Below are 18,242 nucleotides of genomic sequence, written 5' to 3'. Positions count from 1 at the left end.
TCCAGCTCGGTGTCGAATCAGAAAAAGTCCTCATCGGAATACCTCTGTATCCAAACAGAAATCCGCCACGGAGCCGAAACCCTCCATACCGAAAGGCCAGGACACACTGCCACCGAAAGTACCTAGCACCGAAATCCAAAGATGCATCTTTGGATCCGAATTTAGGCATTCTCCCATCGAAGAGCCCAAGCAAAAGAGACTATATATTAACCCTGAGACGGGTCATATTCATAACAAGCTGCCACAAAAACATAAACTTTCTGATGAGGACACTCCTTAGAAGATTCCTATAAAGAAGACATCTGTTGCTACCAGACATTTTCATCCACCATTCTCATCCCCTCCACCACCTACTTCTCCACCTTCAAATCCTTTGCAAATTACACCTCCGGATTCTACACAATATCACCTTGATGACAATGATGGTGATGATGGGGATGTGTAATTAATGTGCTTTTCAAAAAGAGGACACACCCAAACCCTGCACTCCCACCTGGGAGGCAAATATACCACTGCACCTTTAAATTATATACACTTTTGAGCATGTAATGAGTGTGCTTTTCTCTAAAAGGACACACCCAAACCCTGAACTCCCACCTCGGAGGCTAATTTACCACTGCACCTTTAAATTATATAAACTTTTGCACAGCACTCCCACTCGAGGCAAAAAGACAAATTCAGGTGCTTTTTTAAATAACACGCACAAGTTTATTAACCTCTTCAGTGCCCATGACTAGATAGTCTCGTCATGGAGCACGGTCGCGCTGTGCCCATGACGAGACTATCTCGTCATGAACCCCACCCACTAATAAAACGCCCGGCACAGGAGGGGGAAAGGGCGTGACACAGAAGGGGTTAATGCAATGTTTAAAAAGGTAGGCCAAATATATCAATAAATGCAGATTCTCAGGTATCAATGAACTACAATGAACAATTAGAATAAAATGCAGTATGTACAGGTAGCAAAGAGTGGAAAATATATAAAATGGTTAGGAACACCTCACCGATTGAATTTACATCATCCTTGCCAACTCAAGCTTGGGAAGCCCGTCAAAGCCCAGGAAGGAGTTTCAATCAGGACTCAAGTTCCGTCACCTCCACAGCAATACGTCTATTCTGTGGTGAACTTCCACCTGGCCCACGAAGGTTCACAGCTTAAATATTATTACTAAACGTGAGGCGAAGCTTCTAGAAAACCTCGTCCCCTTCTCATGAGAAAGAACTGAGCTGGCTGTACACGTCTGCGCCAAGGCGGAGGCTGGCCAAGCTCCTGTATTTTGACTTTGAGGCAGAGTTGCACATTCTACAGATAATATCCAGTTCACTCTGGTCAGCGAGGAGCGAAAAAAAAGTGTAGAGCAGAAATACCTTGAATATGAATCGCAAGCACTGCTGTGCACGCAGAAATAAGGCAAAGTCAGACATGAGGCCATGTCAAAGTCAATAGTAAGAACTTATAATTAACAAGCAAGGCAAAGTCAGAAAACAAGATGACATGAGGCCATGTCAAAGCCAATAGTAAGCACCTATAATTCTCATAACCCAAATCAACTTGCAAGCACTGCTGTGCACGCAGAAGCAAGGAAAAGTCAGAAAACAAGATGACATGAAGCCATGTCAAAGCCAATAGTAAGAATTCATAATTCTAACCAATGTACAACACCATGCACATGTGTGCACCACCGCTCACAACACTGCACTTCGAAACCAAAGAGTACATTTTACACCTCTCTCTCCCTCATGCTTTCAAATGCACATCCCACACCTTCTATTCTTGGCAAGACTATTCTACTCCGTGACAGCTCCCACTGAAAGACAGCAAGATTACAAGAAAGAAGATAAGCAGACATAAGCAGGACCGTCTCATATATCCAGGCTAGGGTAAAATAATACACTAAAGTCAGTTAAAATGGTGGTAGTTGAAGGTCATCATAGGGTGCCAAACCACAAGAGTGGTTCTTTCACTACAGGGGGCACATTTACCAGTAGATGCGTGGACGTATTATATAATAGATCCTCCAGCAGATAATGACCCAGACCTTTACCCAGCCAAGCCATCCCCTCCAGACGACAATGTATCCCACCAGGAACTCATTGCCAGGGCTGCACAATATCATGGGGTGGCACTGCACAATTAATCATTAGAAGAAGATTTTGTGTTTGAGACCTTAGGATCCACACATAGATCGTCACAAACACGTCCTGTGCTTGAGGGCATGATGATGCATGCTGATGAAATTTTTAAAGACCCAGTACGAGCACGCATCTTGATTCCTAGGCTTGACAAGAAGTATAAAGCCTCCTCAACAGATCCGGTATTTTTCAAGGGCCAGTTGCCACTAGATTCACTAGTAGTGTCTAATGCTTGTAAACGGGCTAATTCCCAAACATCAGGAGATGATCCTCCACCAGATAAGGAGTCTAAATTAATAGACACTTCTGGCAAACGCATAGCTGCTCAAGCTGCAAATCAGTGGTGCATTGCAAATACACAGGGCCTTCTAGCCAGGTATGACCTGGCACACTGGGATGAGATGGACCAATTGCTTCAATACCTCCCAGACAGGCATAAAGCTAAAGCGCAGGATTTAGTAAATGAGGGTAAGCTAATTTCTAATTCCTACATAAGGTGTGCTCTAGATGCTGCTGATACTGCGACGAGAGAGGTCAACACTAGCATTTTGCTTAGGAGACATGCTTGGTTAAGGATCTCTGGGTTTAAGCCCGAAGTACAAAAATTCCATTCTAATCACACCATTTGACAAAAAATCTTTTTTTTCCTGAAGTAGATCGGGCATTGGAAAAAATGAAAAAAAGACACTGAACTGGCCAAGTCCATGGGAGTGCTCCAGTCTCCTTCAAACAGAGGCTCCTTTCGGCGTTCCTTTTACCGAGGGGGTCCAAAACCACATCCTCAGACTAGAGTACATCTACCTACAAAGGTAGGATTTTTTTGAGGAGGTTATAGAGGGAACAACTTTTAAGGTAGGGCTAAGGGCAACACACCCCATAACTCCCCTTCCCCTAATAAGCAGTGACTTGCCCACACTTCCCCCCCCCGACTACACCACACCTGTTGGGGGAAGACTTCAACAATTTCTCCCTATTTGGCAGTCTATAACAGACAAATAGGTGATTGGATTTATCTAACATGGTTATTGCCTGGAGCTTACCAGCAATCCCCAAAACATTCCACCTCAACCTCATAAATTGTCTCCAAAACACCTACAATTGCTCAAACAAGCGGAGCAATCTTACTGAAAGGAGCTATAGAGCTGGTTCCCACACAGTACCAGGGCTTAGGGGTTTACTCTCTGTATTTTCACTTTCCCAAAAAGGACAGTTCCCTAAGACCTATTCTGGATCTCGGAGAGTTAAACCATTATATACTGTCATAACACTTTCAGATGGTGACCCTTCAACAGGTCCTTCCACTCTTAAACAAAGCAGATTTTAGATTTACCCTAGACTTAAAAGACGCATATTTTCATGTACCAATTCATCCTGCTCATAGCAAATCCCTCAGATTTCTTATAGCAGGCAAGCATTACCAATTCAAAGCACTTCCCTTCGGGGTGACTACAGCGCCCAGAGTATTTACCAAATGTCTGGCTTTAGTCGCGGCTCATCTTAGGAGACCGTATAATCTGAAAGAAACACGTTAGTTAGATTCCTCACCTTAGAATATCCCCAGGCGTCAGACTGGATCCGGAAGATTTTTCGTCAGCAATACCCCTTGCGCGTCGCTAGGCGTCGTCTGCGGCTCCCCGTCCGTTGTCGGCGTCGTGCGCCGGAATGACGTCGTCGGAGTACTTAGACGCCGCCCTCGCGCGCTGACGTCAGTTCTTCTTTTTTCCGCGCCAGTAAGCGCAGATCCGGGAGAGCTACCCCTCTAGTCAATTTTTGACTAACTTTTTTGACTCTTTTTGGTCAATTCTCGACTCTGGTGCCGGTAGGATGCCTGGTTTCAAGGCCTGCGATGACTGTCACCGACTGATGTCGGTGACTGATCATCACCGCCGGTGCCTGTACTGCTTGGGCCTCGACCACGAAGCGGCGCCGTGCTCCGATTGTATGGCCCTGACCTCGAAAGCTAGGCGGGAGCGGTCCCGCAAGCTTCTCGAGCTTCGCCACTCGCTCTCGATCCCGGTCCAGGAGGAGGTCCAAGGATCGGTCGCGGAGCCGCACTCGACATCGTCACTCGTCTGGCTCGAAGTCCTCTGGTAAGTCGAGGCACTCCACGAAGTCCAAGAAGCCGACACCGCTCTTCGGACTCCCCTCGCCGGTCGCGCGACTCGGCCGAGGGTCTGGGTGGTTCCACCCCCGCGGCTCCGCAGGAGCCGCGCAAGTCCCCATACCCGATGGTCCCTGGTACTGACGCGACGCCGGCGGAGGTCAGTGCCTTCCTCTCGGCCATGAGGGTCCTGGCCCCGCCGTCGACGCCCGCTGGCGCGCCTCCGGGCCCCGCGGACTCGACTGGGCGACCTCGCATGCCGGCGGCTCTGGCCCCGGCGCCGTTGGAGGCTCCGGCCCCGACGCCGCAGGTCCCCGAGGGGCCCGAGCCTGGGCCCCCGTCGACGCCGGTCGACCTCGTTACGCCTCCTCCGCCGGCGCCGACACCGGTACCACCACCCATGACGCCGACTCCGGTCGACGTCGATCCCCGGTCCAGCCCCTGTCCGGTCCCGACGCCGATGCGGCGCCGCCCGACGCCGCATCCGACGCCGCTAGAGACACATATTGTCTATCGACCGGCTCCGATCATTCCTCCTGTTTACCAGGAATCGGATGACGGGGGCGACTGGGAGGGGTCTGGGGACTCTATGGCCCTTCAGGGGCAACTTTCTCAGGACTGGGCAGATGAACTGGGGGAGGCCAGTGGATTGGATATCTCACCGGACACTGGATTCATCTCTCCTCCGACTGTGGCTTCGGAGGAGGGTGCATCTTTTTCTGTGGTGCTGCGCAAGGCGGCCGAAGCCCTTGGGCTTGAGCTGCCTGCCGTGGCTGTGAGGACTAACATCCTCACTGAGGTGCTTCAGTCTGCCGCATGCTCCACTGAGCCTCTGCTGCCATTCAATGAGGCCCTCTCTGACGTTCTGCAGGGCACCTGGTCCAAGCCCTCCACAGTCCCTCCTGTGGATAGGAACGTTGCCAGGCGCCATCGCCCTGCTCCGGGCGACCCCAGTTTTCTGTCCCAACACCCCACCCCCGAGAGTCTGGTTATCCAGGCCTCTACCTCCCAATCCTCCTTTCCGTCCGCTCCTCCGGACCGGGATTCCAAGAGACTGGAACAGTTTGGTAAGAAGCTGTTCTCTTCGCTCAGTTTGGGCCTGCGGTCTTTGAACACCGCCTGTCTCTTGGACCGTTATTCCCACTCTCTGTGGGATGCGGTGGAGGACGTGCTGCCACTGTGCCCGGAGGAGGCCCGGGCGCGGCTTTCCTCGGCCCTGGCCGATGGGAGAGATGCAGCGCGCCATGCAATCCGATGTGGACTCGACACTACGGACTCGCTGCGTAGGGCGATTTCTACCACGGTGGCACTTCGACGTCACGCCTGGCTGCGGTCCACGTCCTTTTCAGGGGATGTCCAGAGCACACTCATGGACATGCCTTTTGATGGCGCTCGCCTTTTTGGTGACAAAGCGGACAGTGCGCTGGCTCGCTTCAAGGACTCCCGGGCTACGGCCGCGTCCTTGTGCCTCTCGGCCCCGCGGCCACAAACTTCCGCTTTTCGCTCCTTTCGTGGCCAAGGAAGGGGCACCTCCTCACGTCCGCCTAGCCACCAGCCGCAGAACCAGCCTGCACGCGGTCGCGGACGTGGTTTCCGCCGAGGCGGTACCGAAGGACGACGCGGTCAGTCCACATCCACCCCGGCAGCATCCGCCTCAAAGCCTTCCTAGTCCTAGCTTTCAGGCCCACTCCACGCCAGTGGGCGGCAGAGTTTGCCATCGCCTGCTCCACTGGCGTTCCATCACATCGGACAGGTGGGTGCTGCAAATCGTCCGAAGGGGCTACTCCCTCCCCTTCGAGACGACCCCTTCAGCCATGCCACCGCAGCACCACCGTATCTCGGGGGATCATTTGCATCTTCTCCACGAGGAAGTTTCGGCCCTCTTGGCCAAGGGGGCCGTCGAGCGCGTTCCGAGCCCAGAAGTAGGTCGTGGTTGTTATTCCCAGTACTTTCTGGTTCCCAAGAAGGGCAAAGGGGGCCTACGCCCTATCTTGGACCTCCGGAATGTCAATGCCTTCCTCCGGAAGGAACGGTTCAAAATGTTGACTTTGGCTCAGGTTCTAGCTGCCCTAGACCCTGGAGACTGGATGGTAGCGTTGGACTTGCAGGACGCATATTTCCACATCCCCGTCCTGCCGGCCCACCGGCGTTACCTGCGGTTCACGGTGGGTCAGGAGCACTTTCAATTCACCGTGCTCCCCTTCGGCCTTACCAGTGCCCCTCGGGTGTTCACGAAAGTGATGGCGGTGGTCGCAGCTCATCTGCGCAGATCAGGGGTTCCAGTCTTCCCCTATCTCGACGACTGGTTGTTGAAGACGGGCTCGCCCCAGGCAGTCGTCTCCCACCTCCAGACTACGGCGGATCTCCTGCATTTGCTGGGCTTTTCCATCAACGTGCCGAAGTCACACCTTAGCCCCTCTCAGAAGCTCCTGTTCACCGGAGCGGTTCTCTACTCGGCGCAGTTCCGGGTCCATCCACCGGAGCAGCGGGTCTGGGATATACAGGCCCTGATTCCCATCTTTCGGCCTCTATCCTGGGTTTCGGTCAGGCTAGTGTTGCGGCTTCTGGGGCTGATGGCCTCCTGCATCCTACTAGTGCATCACGCCAGGCGGCGCATGCGGGCTCTGCAGTGGGACCTGAAGTTTCAGTGGGCCCAGCATCACGGCAACCTGTCCGACCATGTCTTGATCTCGGAGGGCACTGCACAGCAGCTGCAGTGGTGGCTCGCGGACCGCGATTGGGTCATGGGCAAGAGCCTCTCCCTACCCCTACCGGAGCATGTCGTAGTGATGGATGCGTCCCTCCTGGGATGGGGTGGCCATATGGGAGAGGCGGAGATCAGAGGCCTCTGGTCTCCGGCGGAGTCTCGTCTCCACATCAACTTGTTGGAGCTGCGAGCGATCCGACTTGCACTGAAAGCCTTCCTTCCCTCTGTCCGTCCGGGGAAGTGTTGTGCAGGTGTTCACGGACAACACCACCGCCATGTGGTATTGCAACAAACAGGGCGGGGTGAGGTCGTGGACCCTTTGTCAGGAGGCTCTGCGCCTCTGGACATGGCTGGAACACCAGGGCGTCACCCTGGTGGTTCAACATCTGGCGGGCTCTCTGAACGCCAGAGCAGACGAACTCAGCCGCCGGTGCATGATGGATCACGAATGGCGTCTGAACTCCGAGGTGGCGCATGGTCTCTTTCAGCAGTGGGGAGAGCCTTGGTTAGATCTATTCGCCACCGACGAGAACGCGCAATGTCAGCAGTTCTGCGCGTTGGAATTTCCAAGGCGGCACTCGCTCGGCGATGCTTTTCGTCGCGAGTGGAGTTGCGGTCTGTTGTACGCCTTTCCGCCTATACCACTTCTGCCCAGAGTGCTGAAGATCAAGTGCGACCGGGCCCAAGTCATCTTGGTGGCTCCGGCTTGGGCACGAAGGTACTGGTATCCCGAGCTACTCAGTATGTTGACCGATCCTCCGATACGTCTGCCCCTTCGGGAGGATCTTCTGTCGCAGCAGCAGGGGACGGTCCTCCACCCGAACCTGTCCAGCCTCCACCTCCATGCGTGGAGATTGAGCGGCGGCAGTTGAGGCCATTTGACTTGCCTCCTGAAGTCTGTGATATCATTCTGGCAGCCAGGTGTCCCTCCACAAAGACGGTATACGCCTGCCGGTGGAACAAATTTGTGGCATGGTGCACAGCAAAGGCTGTGGATCCCCTCTCCGCCCCTCTTTCTGAGGTTCTCCTCTTTCTTCTTTCTTTGGCCCGGCAGGGCTCTGCCCTGGGCACCTTGAAAGGTTATCTTGCTGCTCTCTCTGCCTTCTTACGGCTTCCAGATCAGCCCTCTCTTTTCAAGTCCCCTGTTGTGTCACGTTTTCTTAAAGGCATTACTCACACGTTTCCTCCTGTCCCTTTCGTAATGCCTCAGTGGGACTTGAACCTTGTCTTGACATTCCTGATGTGCGCTCCCTTTGAGCCTCTTCACAATTGTCCTCTTTGTCTTCTAACTCTTAAGACTGCTTTCCTGGTAGCCATCACCTCGGCTAGACGGGTGAGTGAGCTCCAGGCTCTATCGTCCAAACCTCCTTTTCTATCTGTTCATCCGGACAAGGCTGTCCTTCGGCCTCGTCCTTCCTTTCTACCGAAGGTGGTGACCCCCTTTCATCTTGGGCAATCTGTCACCTTGCCCACCTTCTTTCCGCCTCCGCATCCTTCCAAAGAGGAAGAGCGGCTCCACCGTCTGGACCCAAAACGTGTGCTCTCCTTTTATTTGGACCGCACTAAACAGTTCCGGGTGGACGACCAGCTTTTCGTTGGCTACGTGGGTGCAAAGCAGGGAAAAGCTGTACACAAACTTGACCATCTCCCGGTGGGTCGTTTTTTGTATAAAAATCTGTTATTCCTTGGCAAAAAAGAAACCGCCTGTTGGGCTGCGCGCCCATTCTACTCGGGCCACAGCGGCTACTACTGCTTTGGGACGGGGAGTCCCTTCGCAGGACATCTGTCAGGCGGCAACGTGGGCTTCGCTGCACACGTTTGCCAGGCATTATTGCCTAGACAGCCAAGTCCGGAGGGATGGCTTCTTTGGCCGTTCTGTCCTCCAGGACTTTCTGGTGTGATCTTGGTTCGCAGACCCACCACCGGGGTTGGTATTGCTTGGGTATCTATTCTAAGGTGAGGAATCTAACTAACGTGTTTCTTTCAGATGAACAAGTTACTTACCTTCGGTAACGATGTATCTGTAAGAAACATTAGTTAGATTCCTCACCGACCCACCCATCGTCCCCGTTCTGCAAACTGACATCTAGGGTTAAGGCTATCCCTTTCAGGGCCCTAGAATTTTTGGGCACCAGTGTCGGTCTCTTGCATGGCTCTGAGTTCCTGGCGCGGAAGGCTATGCACAAGAACTGACGTCAGTGCGTGAGGGCAGCGTCTAAGTATCCGACGACGTCATTCCGGCGCACGACGCCGACGACGGACGCGGAGCCACAGACGACGCCTAGCGACGCGCAAGGGGTATTGCTGACGAAAAATCTTCCGGATCCAGTCTGACGCCTGGGGATATTCTAAGGTGAGGAATCTAACTAACTAATGTTTCTTACAGATACATCGTTACCGAAGGTAAGTAACTTGTTCTTCACGTCTTCCCCTAACTAGATGACTGACTCATCAAAGCGAGCACTTATCAAAATTGCCTACAACACACACAGATCACAATAGACCTACTTCATCAACTAGGATTCAGGGTCAATGCACAAAAATCTGACCTTCATCTGTCACAGATGCAATATTACCTAGGAGCCACTCTTAGACACAGTCAAAGCTCTAGCCTCTCCCAATGTAGCCAACATTCACAATGTTCAGGCTCTCATACTACAGTGTCAAACATGCTACACTAAAGCTAAAATAACTTTCTCCATACCCCCAACAGCCCATTCCACTTGTATAGGGGCTTCTTTAGCCTTTTTAGGTAACATTCCTCTAGCTGACATATGTAAGGCCGCTACATGGTCTACACCACACACATTTACCAAACACTATTGTGTAGATGTGTTAGCATTTCAACAAGCTAATGTAAGCCAAGCAGTACTTAAAACACGATTTCAAAGAACTGCAACATCTACAAGTTAGCCACCGCTTTGGGAGTATACTGCTTTATAGTCTATGCAAAGTATGTGTATCTACAGCACACATGCCTCGAACGATAATGTTACTTACCCAGTAAGCATCTGTTCTTGGCATGTAGAACTGTAGATTCACATGGGCCCACCCACCTATCCGGGTACCTATAGTTGTTGCAGTTCTTTATTACACATTTATACGCATGAACATCTCTGCTGCACTTACTTACTCCATTCTCACCCTCTTGCGGGAAAACAATCTAACAATGGAGTCAATGACCATTCATACTATCACCGAAAGGAGGAGTCACCTTACCTTGTGACTAGGAAAGACTTATTCGAAGAAAAACAACTGGACCCAACACTAGATTGCAGGAGTATGCAAAGCATGTGAATCTATAGCTCTACATGCCAAGAACAGATGCTTACTGGGTAAGTAACATTATCCTGATCTTGATAGGTGGGCGAGTGTAAGGAAATTGATTTTCAGTGCTAAACAAATAACACAAATGCAGGCAAAGTCTTGAGAGGCCATTTGAGAAAGCTTAAGAGTGGAAGGAAATATTTCTATGAGTTTGACTTTAACATTGTTTGGTTATTTTAGCATTTTTGGGCCTTCATAGATACCATGTGACCTATTTTGTTTCTCTCTACTCTAATATCTCAAATGTTTGTCTTTTTTTTGTTGTACAATCTAGGATTGCACTTTTTCGCTTTTATGCGTTCAACAGAGGCCATCCTTGGGTTTTTGCTTCTTGTAATTAAAAGCAATGCATTTCCAATCATTTAACATACTTTTTCTCTGTTTTCTTTTTAGTGATGGCGACATTGCAGCTACCTGCTACAAATCTCTCTAACCTGGCAAATCTACCTCCTGGTACCAAACTCTACCTCACAACCAATAGCAAGAATCCTTCAGGGAAGGGGAAACTGCTACTGATACCTCAGGGGGCCCTACTGCGAGCCACAAACAATGCCAGTGAGTAGCCAGCAAAAATGGTGGACATGTAAGATCTTCTGGTTCTGTTCTTTTTAGCAGTGTATATCAATCACCTTAAGAAGGCCGTTTTCTGCTTTGTAGTGGAAAGAAAGGACCAGTATGTGAGGAGATTGTAAGTAGTTATCATATCAACCTATCAATAGTAATACAAAATTTCCTAACTCATGTGAAGGAAAGTTTCAATTCTATTAAGAACATAAAGGCGAGGATTATGATGTTCTTTCTTCAAGTAGCAGCCACAAGATAACATCAACATAGCAAGAAAACTACTTTTCCCATGAACACTAGAGAAAGTAGAGAAAAAACAACAACCAGGTTAACCTATCATAATGACATATAGTGTAATATAAGTCCTTTCTCCATGTTCTCACTCTTTCATTGTGTGATGATCCGCATCTCATCCTGGTCTCTTAATCCTGTTTGGACGTGTCGCTATCTGTGAAGTCAGAACATGTATAAAAAAAGAACTAAGGGCCATATGTAGGTAAAACTTATTTTGCGATTCTCTATTTGCAATTTTTAGGGAATCGCAATTAGAGAATTGCAAAACGCAATGTAGGTAGGATTAGCAAAATATTTTGCGATTCCCACCTATTCCTTATTTGAGAATCCCAAATTGAGATTCGCAAATAAGGAATACCTTGCCATTCATTCCTATGGGCTAGAAGGCCCATAGGAATGAATAGGAAGACCTTCTCAATTTGCGATTCTCAATTAGAAAATTGCAAATTGAGAAGGCAATTTCAAGGTTGCAAGGGTGTCAATAGGACACCCTTTTGCTCCCCTGAAATAAACATGTGTGCACATGTGGCGCACATACATGCGCTAAGGGCATGTATGTGCGCCACATGGCACTTTGAAAAATGCAAAAAAGTGAATTTTTCAAAGAAATCGCTAATTACCACCAACCTGAAGTTTGTGCTAATATGCGATTCCTTAAGCCAAAATCGCACAACTTGGGTGCTTCCTACATTGCATTTAAGGAATCGCAATTTGGGATTCCTTAAATGCATTGGCAAAATAAGGAATCGCAAATTTTGCGATTCCTTATTTTGCGTGTGGGTTTTTGTGTGCTACATAGCACACTGTCCAAATTGCGATCGCAAAGGCTGAAATTCGGCGAATTTCAGCATTTGCGATCGCAATTTGGCTTCCTACATATGGCCCTAACTCATTTACCATTTCAGCAATAATTCAGGAAATAGTGATAACGACACAGTATATAAGTACAGTTATAAGCCCAAGTAAATGATCAGCAGGAGCTTACAATGATATAAGCAAAAACACTATTATTCACGTGTAATAAAACCATAGTTCACCAAACCAAATATATAATCAATCAGTGGGAGTTACTGATCTCCGACCATCAGGCGGGAATAATCCTCAACTCTGTGTCCTGAATAGAATTTAAACTTTACTTCATGTGAGCTAGGAATTATTTTATTCTATGTCACGGCAGGTGACGGTCTTGGGGATCTCTGAGTGAGTCCAGAGCCTACTATGGTTCACGTTGATATCTACGCCATGGTATCGGTAAGCACTCTCTATTTGCTACCTCAGACTGCTGCTGACTCCTCTGTCTTTCTGCAGTGCCTCGCTGCACCGTCCATGCTCTCAGGGCGCCCCGCTCTTCAAGAGGCTGTTCGTTATCCTCAGCGCAATCCTGTACTGCTCAAACTTGTTTCTCGCCTATGGTTCGACGACGGATTGCCGCATCTGACCGGCACCATCTATCACAGCGTGGCAGCACCATTCATGTGAAACATAATTGGTCAAACCAATTTGTTCCACCAACTGAACTGTAACATTCCCTCCCCCATAAGCCCTCCTGCGAATATTTCTGCCATTACATAATCTCAACCTAGATGGAGATGCAAACCGAATCTAGACCACTCCACCCGACTTAACGGGTCAGACAACTTTATATCGATTATATCCTCTCCCATCTCATAACCCTGCCTCAACTGACCACATCACGTCTTCCGAAAGGATTCAAACCATTATTACCCAACCGCAAAGGAAACCTTGTCCTAATCCCAGATTCATTAAAAATACGAACCTCAAACTTGTACCAATCGCTTATTCTTCTGCTACTGTTGCCAAAACCTACCTAAAATGCTCACTACTCAACTGCCGATCAGCATTGAAACACACTGCTGACATTGCGGAACTAATACTCAGCTTCTAACTTGATCTCCTAATGCTCACTGAAACCTGGTCTAGGCATCCTAGTTCCACCCAGCTATGATGTCATCCGTCAAGACCGTGCAAACCGTCATGGGGGAGATCTAGCCTGTATATATCGGACCAACTTATCACTTAAACAGACACATTCTTCACCAACCTCCTCCTGCAAATATCTGAGGATCAATATCTCAACCAAAGCCAACCCTACTTGCATTCTACACACGATCTATCATCCACTGGGTAATAATCATATTTTCCTCCAATAAATCATGGAGCTCATCTCTACCAACAGTGCCCCACGCATTAACCAGATATTTCTAGGTGATTTCAACATTCATTATAATGACACAAATGATACGCTAGTGATTTGTATCTGAAAGAAACAGGTTAGCTATAGATTCCTTACCTTAGAATTACCCCCAGGCGTCAGACTGGATCCGGAAAGTTTTTTCGTCAGCAGTACCGCTGCGCGTCGGAAGGTGGCATCGGTCGGCTCCGCATCCGTTGTTGGCGTCGTGGTCGCCAGGATGACGTCGCGGTAGCTACTTAGACGCCACACTCACGCGCTGACGTCAGTTCTTTCTTTTTCCACGCCAGCCAACGCAGATCCGGAGAGAGCGGTACCTCTAGTCATTTTTTGCCTGAACTTTTTGAGGGACTTTTTTCGACTTTTTTTTCAGTCTATGACTCCTGGTGCACGAAGGATGCGGTTTCGGTACCCGACTGATGTCGGTTACGGATTCCCACCGCGTGTGCCTCTTTTGCCTGGAGCGCGACCACGACCCCAAGTCATTCTCTGACTGCTTGTTTATGGCTCCAAAGGCTTTGCGGGAGTGGTCCCGAAAGCTGCTTGAGCGCCATCAGTCGGCTCTACACCGTTCGAGGTCCCGGTCGCCAGGGAGGTCAAGGGACCGGTCGCTGAGCCATCACCACTCGTCCAAGTCATCGAAGTCTTCGCACTCGGGGTCGGGTAATTCGCAGCACAAAAAGAAGTCAAAGAAGGATCGTCGCTCTTCGACTTCTCCTTGCGGATGCAGGCAGTGCCCCTCCCGCAGCTCCGCACTCAGAGACCGAAGAGTCGACTCCGGGCTTCCCTCCCTTCCCAGGACTCGGAGCAACTCCTGCCTAGCTTCGCAAATTTTACAAAGCAATGCATGCCATCTTCGGGCAGCCTGAACCCGCCGGGGCACCTTCTGGCCCAGCGGATTTGGTTGGGGGGCCTAGGCCTACTCCGCCGTCGGCTCCTACCCCGGCGCCGCAGGCCCCCGTGGATTCAGGCCTGAATCCGGAACGGCACCAGTTGACCTTGTTACACCTCCACCGGCGCCGCTTCCTCCGGCACCGCAACCGACGCCGGTCGTGTCCCCGGCCACCGTTGACCCCAGCCTCCATCACGATGTGGACCCGAAGCCAGACCGGCGTCGCCCGACACCGTATCCGGCGCAGAGCAGGTTTTTTTTGCCCCTGTTCACTCCTGGGGTCCCTTTTCAGCCAGATTGGCAACCTTAGGAGGAGGAGGAGGACTGGGATGGGTCAGGTGACCCTTTAACTGATCAGCTAGGATCTGAACAGGACTGGAGAGAGGAACTGGGGGATGCCAGTGTTCTCGACACCTCCCCTGACCTTGGCATGTTGTCTCCTCCTACCGTGGCTACGGAGGAGGGAGCGTCATACGCAGTGGTGTAGCGTAGGGCGACTGAGGCTTTCAACCTCGAGCTTCCTACTGTGGTGGTCAGGATTAACCTCCTGACAGAGATGCTTCAGCCAGCTGCGACCTCTTCGGAGCCCCGGCTGCCATTTAATGAGGCCCTTACCGACGTCCTTTTGGGCACATGGTCCTGGCTCAAAATTGGGGCTCCCGTGGACAGTACGATTGCCCGACGGCACCGCCCGGCTCCGGCCGACCCCACTTTCCTCTCCCAACACCCCACCCTGGAGAGCTTGGTGGTCCAAGCCTGCACTTCCAAGAGCGCATTCCCTACCGCTCCACCAGAAAAGGAATCCAAGAAGCTGGATCATCTTGGAAAGAAGATTTTCTCTTCCGCCAGCTTGGGACTGCGGTCAGTAGACACCGCATGTCTATTGGGCCGTTATTCCCACTCTGTGTGGGATATGGTTGTGAAGGTGCTGCCTCAGTGTCCGGAGGAGGCCCGGCCAGTGCTCTCCATGGCTGTACCCGCCGGGAGAGATGCCGTGAAGTTTACCATCCGTTGTGGGCGGGATACCGCCGACTCTCTAGACAGGACAATTTCCACGTCTGTAGACCTTCGTCGCTACGCCTGGATGAGATCGACTGGCTTTTCGGGGGATGTCCATAACACCCTCATGGACATGCCCTTTGATGCCCGTCGCCTTTTTGGCGACAAAGCGGACAACGCTTAAGAGCGCTTCAAGGACTCACGGGCTACGGCCAAGTAGTTGGGCCTCTCCAGCCACCCAGCACAGTCTGCTTTTCACCCCTTTCGTGGCTACGGAAGGGGTGCCCCACTACATCCCGCCCAGAGACACAGGCCGCAGCAAGTTTCCCAACCTTCATGCGGCCGGGTACTTGGGAACCATCGTTGTGGTTCAGGGGGCCAGCGGGCGGACCAGTCCACCAACCCCCCCCCCCCCCCCCCTCTGCAGCAGCCTCCAAACCCTCCTAGTCTAACCTTTCAGGCACATCAAATGCCAGTGGGTGGCAGGATTCGCCATCATCTCCCCCACTGGCGCACCATCATGGCAGACAGGAAATCACTATTTCCTGAATTATTGCTGAAATGGTAAATGAGTTAGTTCTTCTATTTATACATGTTCTGACATCACAGATAGCGACACGTCCAAACAGGATTAAGAGACCAGGATGAGATGCGGATAGTCCAAAGGGGCTACTCCCCGCCCCCCCCCTCCCCCCCCCCCCCCCCCTTCGAGGCTACCCCTCCAACCACTGCATGTCAGAGGATCACCTGGCACTTCTCTAACAGGAAGTTTTGGCTCTCTTGGCCAAGGGAGCCATCAAGCGTGTTCTTGCCCCAGAAGTAGGTTGTGGTTGTTATTCCCACTACTTTCTGGTACCCAAGAAGGACAAGGGCCTGCGTCCTATCTTGGATCTCAGGAGCGTCAACCGCTTCCTCCAGAAGGAGAAGTTCAATATGTTGACGCTCGCTCAGGTCTTCTCTGCCCTCGACCCTGGAGACTGGATGGCAGTGTTAGACTTGCAGGACGCTTATTTTCACTTCCCCGTCCTGCCGGCCCACCGGCGTTACCTGCATTTCACGGTAGGGCACGAGCATTTTCAATTTACTGTGCTCCCCTTTGGCCTTACCAGCGCCCCTCAGGTGTTCACGAAAGTGATGGTGGTGGTTGCAGCTCATCTCAATGACTGGCTGTTGAAGGCGGGCTCGCCCCAGGCTGTTGTCTCCGACCTCCAGACTACAGCGACCTCCTGCATTCTCTGGGTTTCTCCATCAATGTGCCGAAGTTGCACCTGATTCCCTCTCAGAAACTCCTCTTCATCGGAGCGGTTCTGGACACTATACGGTTTCGGCTTTATCCTTCCGAACAGCGAGTCCGGGATATTTGGGCTATGATTCCGATCTTTCAGCCTCTAGCGCGGGTTTCGGTCCGGATGACCCTGAGGCTGCTAGGCCTCATGGCCTCCTGCTGGTCAATCATGCCTGGTGGCATATGCGTGCTCTGCAGTGGGACCTGAAGTTCCAGTGGGCACAGCATCAGGGGAATCTGTACGATTACTCCCAGATCTCGAAGGGCACTGCTCGACAGTTGCAGTGGTGGCTCAGGAACCAGGGTTGGGTCAACGGCAAATCCCTCTTCCTTCCCCAACCAGAGCACACAGTGGTGACAGGCGCATCCCTTCTGGTATGGGGCGGCCACATGGGAGAGGCGGGGATCAGAGGCCTCTGGTCTCTGGTGGAGTCTGAGCTCCACATCAACCTTCTGGAGCTTCAGGCGATTCGTCTTGCACTCAAAGCATTCCTTCCCTCTGTCCGGGGAAGGGTAGTACAGGTGTTCACGGACAACACTACCGCCATGTGGTACTGCAACAAACAGGGCGGGTGAGGTCCTGGACCCTATGTCACGAGGCCCTCCTCCTCTGGACATGGCTGGAACATCAGAGCATATCCCTGGTGGTTCTAAACCTGGCAGGTTCCCTGAACGCGAGGGCAGACTAACTCAGCCGCAGGTGCATGATGGATCACGAATGGCGTCTTCAATCGGAGGTGATGTAAGGTCTCCTTCAACAGTGGGGAGAGCCTTGGTTAGATCTGTTCGCCACCGAAGAGAACACGCAATGCCAGCAATTCTGCACATTGGAATTTCCAAGGCGGCACTCGCTAGGCGATGCTTTTCATCGCGAGTGGAGTTGCGGTCTGTTGTACGTCTTTCTGCCTGTACCACTTCTGCCCAGAGTGCTGAAGAAGATCAGGCGTGACCGAGCCCAAGTCATCCTTGTGGCTCCGGATTGGGCACGAAGAGTCTGGTATCCCGGGCTTCTCAACATGGCCATCGATCCTCCGACCCGTCTGCTTCTTCAGGAAGATCTTGTGTTGCAGCAACAGGGGACGGTCCTCCACCCGCACCTGTCCAGCCTCCACCTCCTTGCGTAGGGATTGAGCGGTCGCAGTTGACGTCTTTTGACCTGCCTCCTGAAGTTTGTGATGTAATCATGGCAGCCAGGCGTCCCTCCACTAAGATGGTATTCGCCTGCCGGTGGAACAAGTTTGTGGCATGGTGCACAGCAAAGGCTGTGGATCCCCTTTCTGCCCCTCTTTCTGAGGTTCTCTTGTTTCTTCTTTCTTTAGCCCAGCAGGGCTCTGCTGTGGGCACTATCAAGGGCTATCTTTCGGCCATCTCTGCCTTCCTTCGGCTTACAGATCAGCCTTCTCTTTTCAAGTCCCCGGTGATTAATCGTTTCTTGTAAGGCATAACTTCTCTCTTTCCACCTATTCCCTTCGTTATGCCTCAGTGGGACTTGAATCTAGTATTAACCTATTTAATGTGCCCTCCGTTTGAACCGCTTCACAACTGTCCTTTGAGGCTTCTAACGCTTAAAACTGCATTCCTCGTAGCCATCACATCTGCCAGAAGAGTGAGTGAGCTCCAGGCTCTTCCTCCAAGCATCCTTTGCTGTCTGTCTATCTGGACAAGGTGGTTCTCAGGACTCGTCCATCCTTCCTTCCTAAGGTTGTCACTGCTTTTCACATCGGGCAG

The 18,242-nt window shown here is 51.3% G+C and overlaps 1 protein-coding gene across 4 annotated transcripts in view; it reads left to right on the top strand.

Moving 5' to 3' along the window:
- Positions 1-18,242, top strand: part of YEATS2 (YEATS domain containing 2) — a 1,415,500-nt gene that overhangs the window by 600,481 nt on the left and 796,777 nt on the right. For all 4 annotated transcript variants that reach the window (XM_085634927.1, XM_085634925.1, XM_085634929.1 and 1 more), the window contains one exon: positions 10,662-10,823. In XM_085634927.1, coding sequence (XP_085491053.1) covers positions 10,662-10,823 — 162 coding nt within the window. The remainder of the gene's footprint in view (positions 1-10,661; positions 10,824-18,242) is intronic.

This window comes from Triturus cristatus, chromosome 11, assembly GCF_964204655.1.
Source record: "Triturus cristatus chromosome 11, aTriCri1.1, whole genome shotgun sequence".
In the NCBI taxonomy this organism is placed as follows: Eukaryota; Metazoa; Chordata; class Amphibia; order Caudata; family Salamandridae; genus Triturus; species Triturus cristatus.
This window is presented reverse-complemented; position numbering and strand designations above follow the sequence as displayed.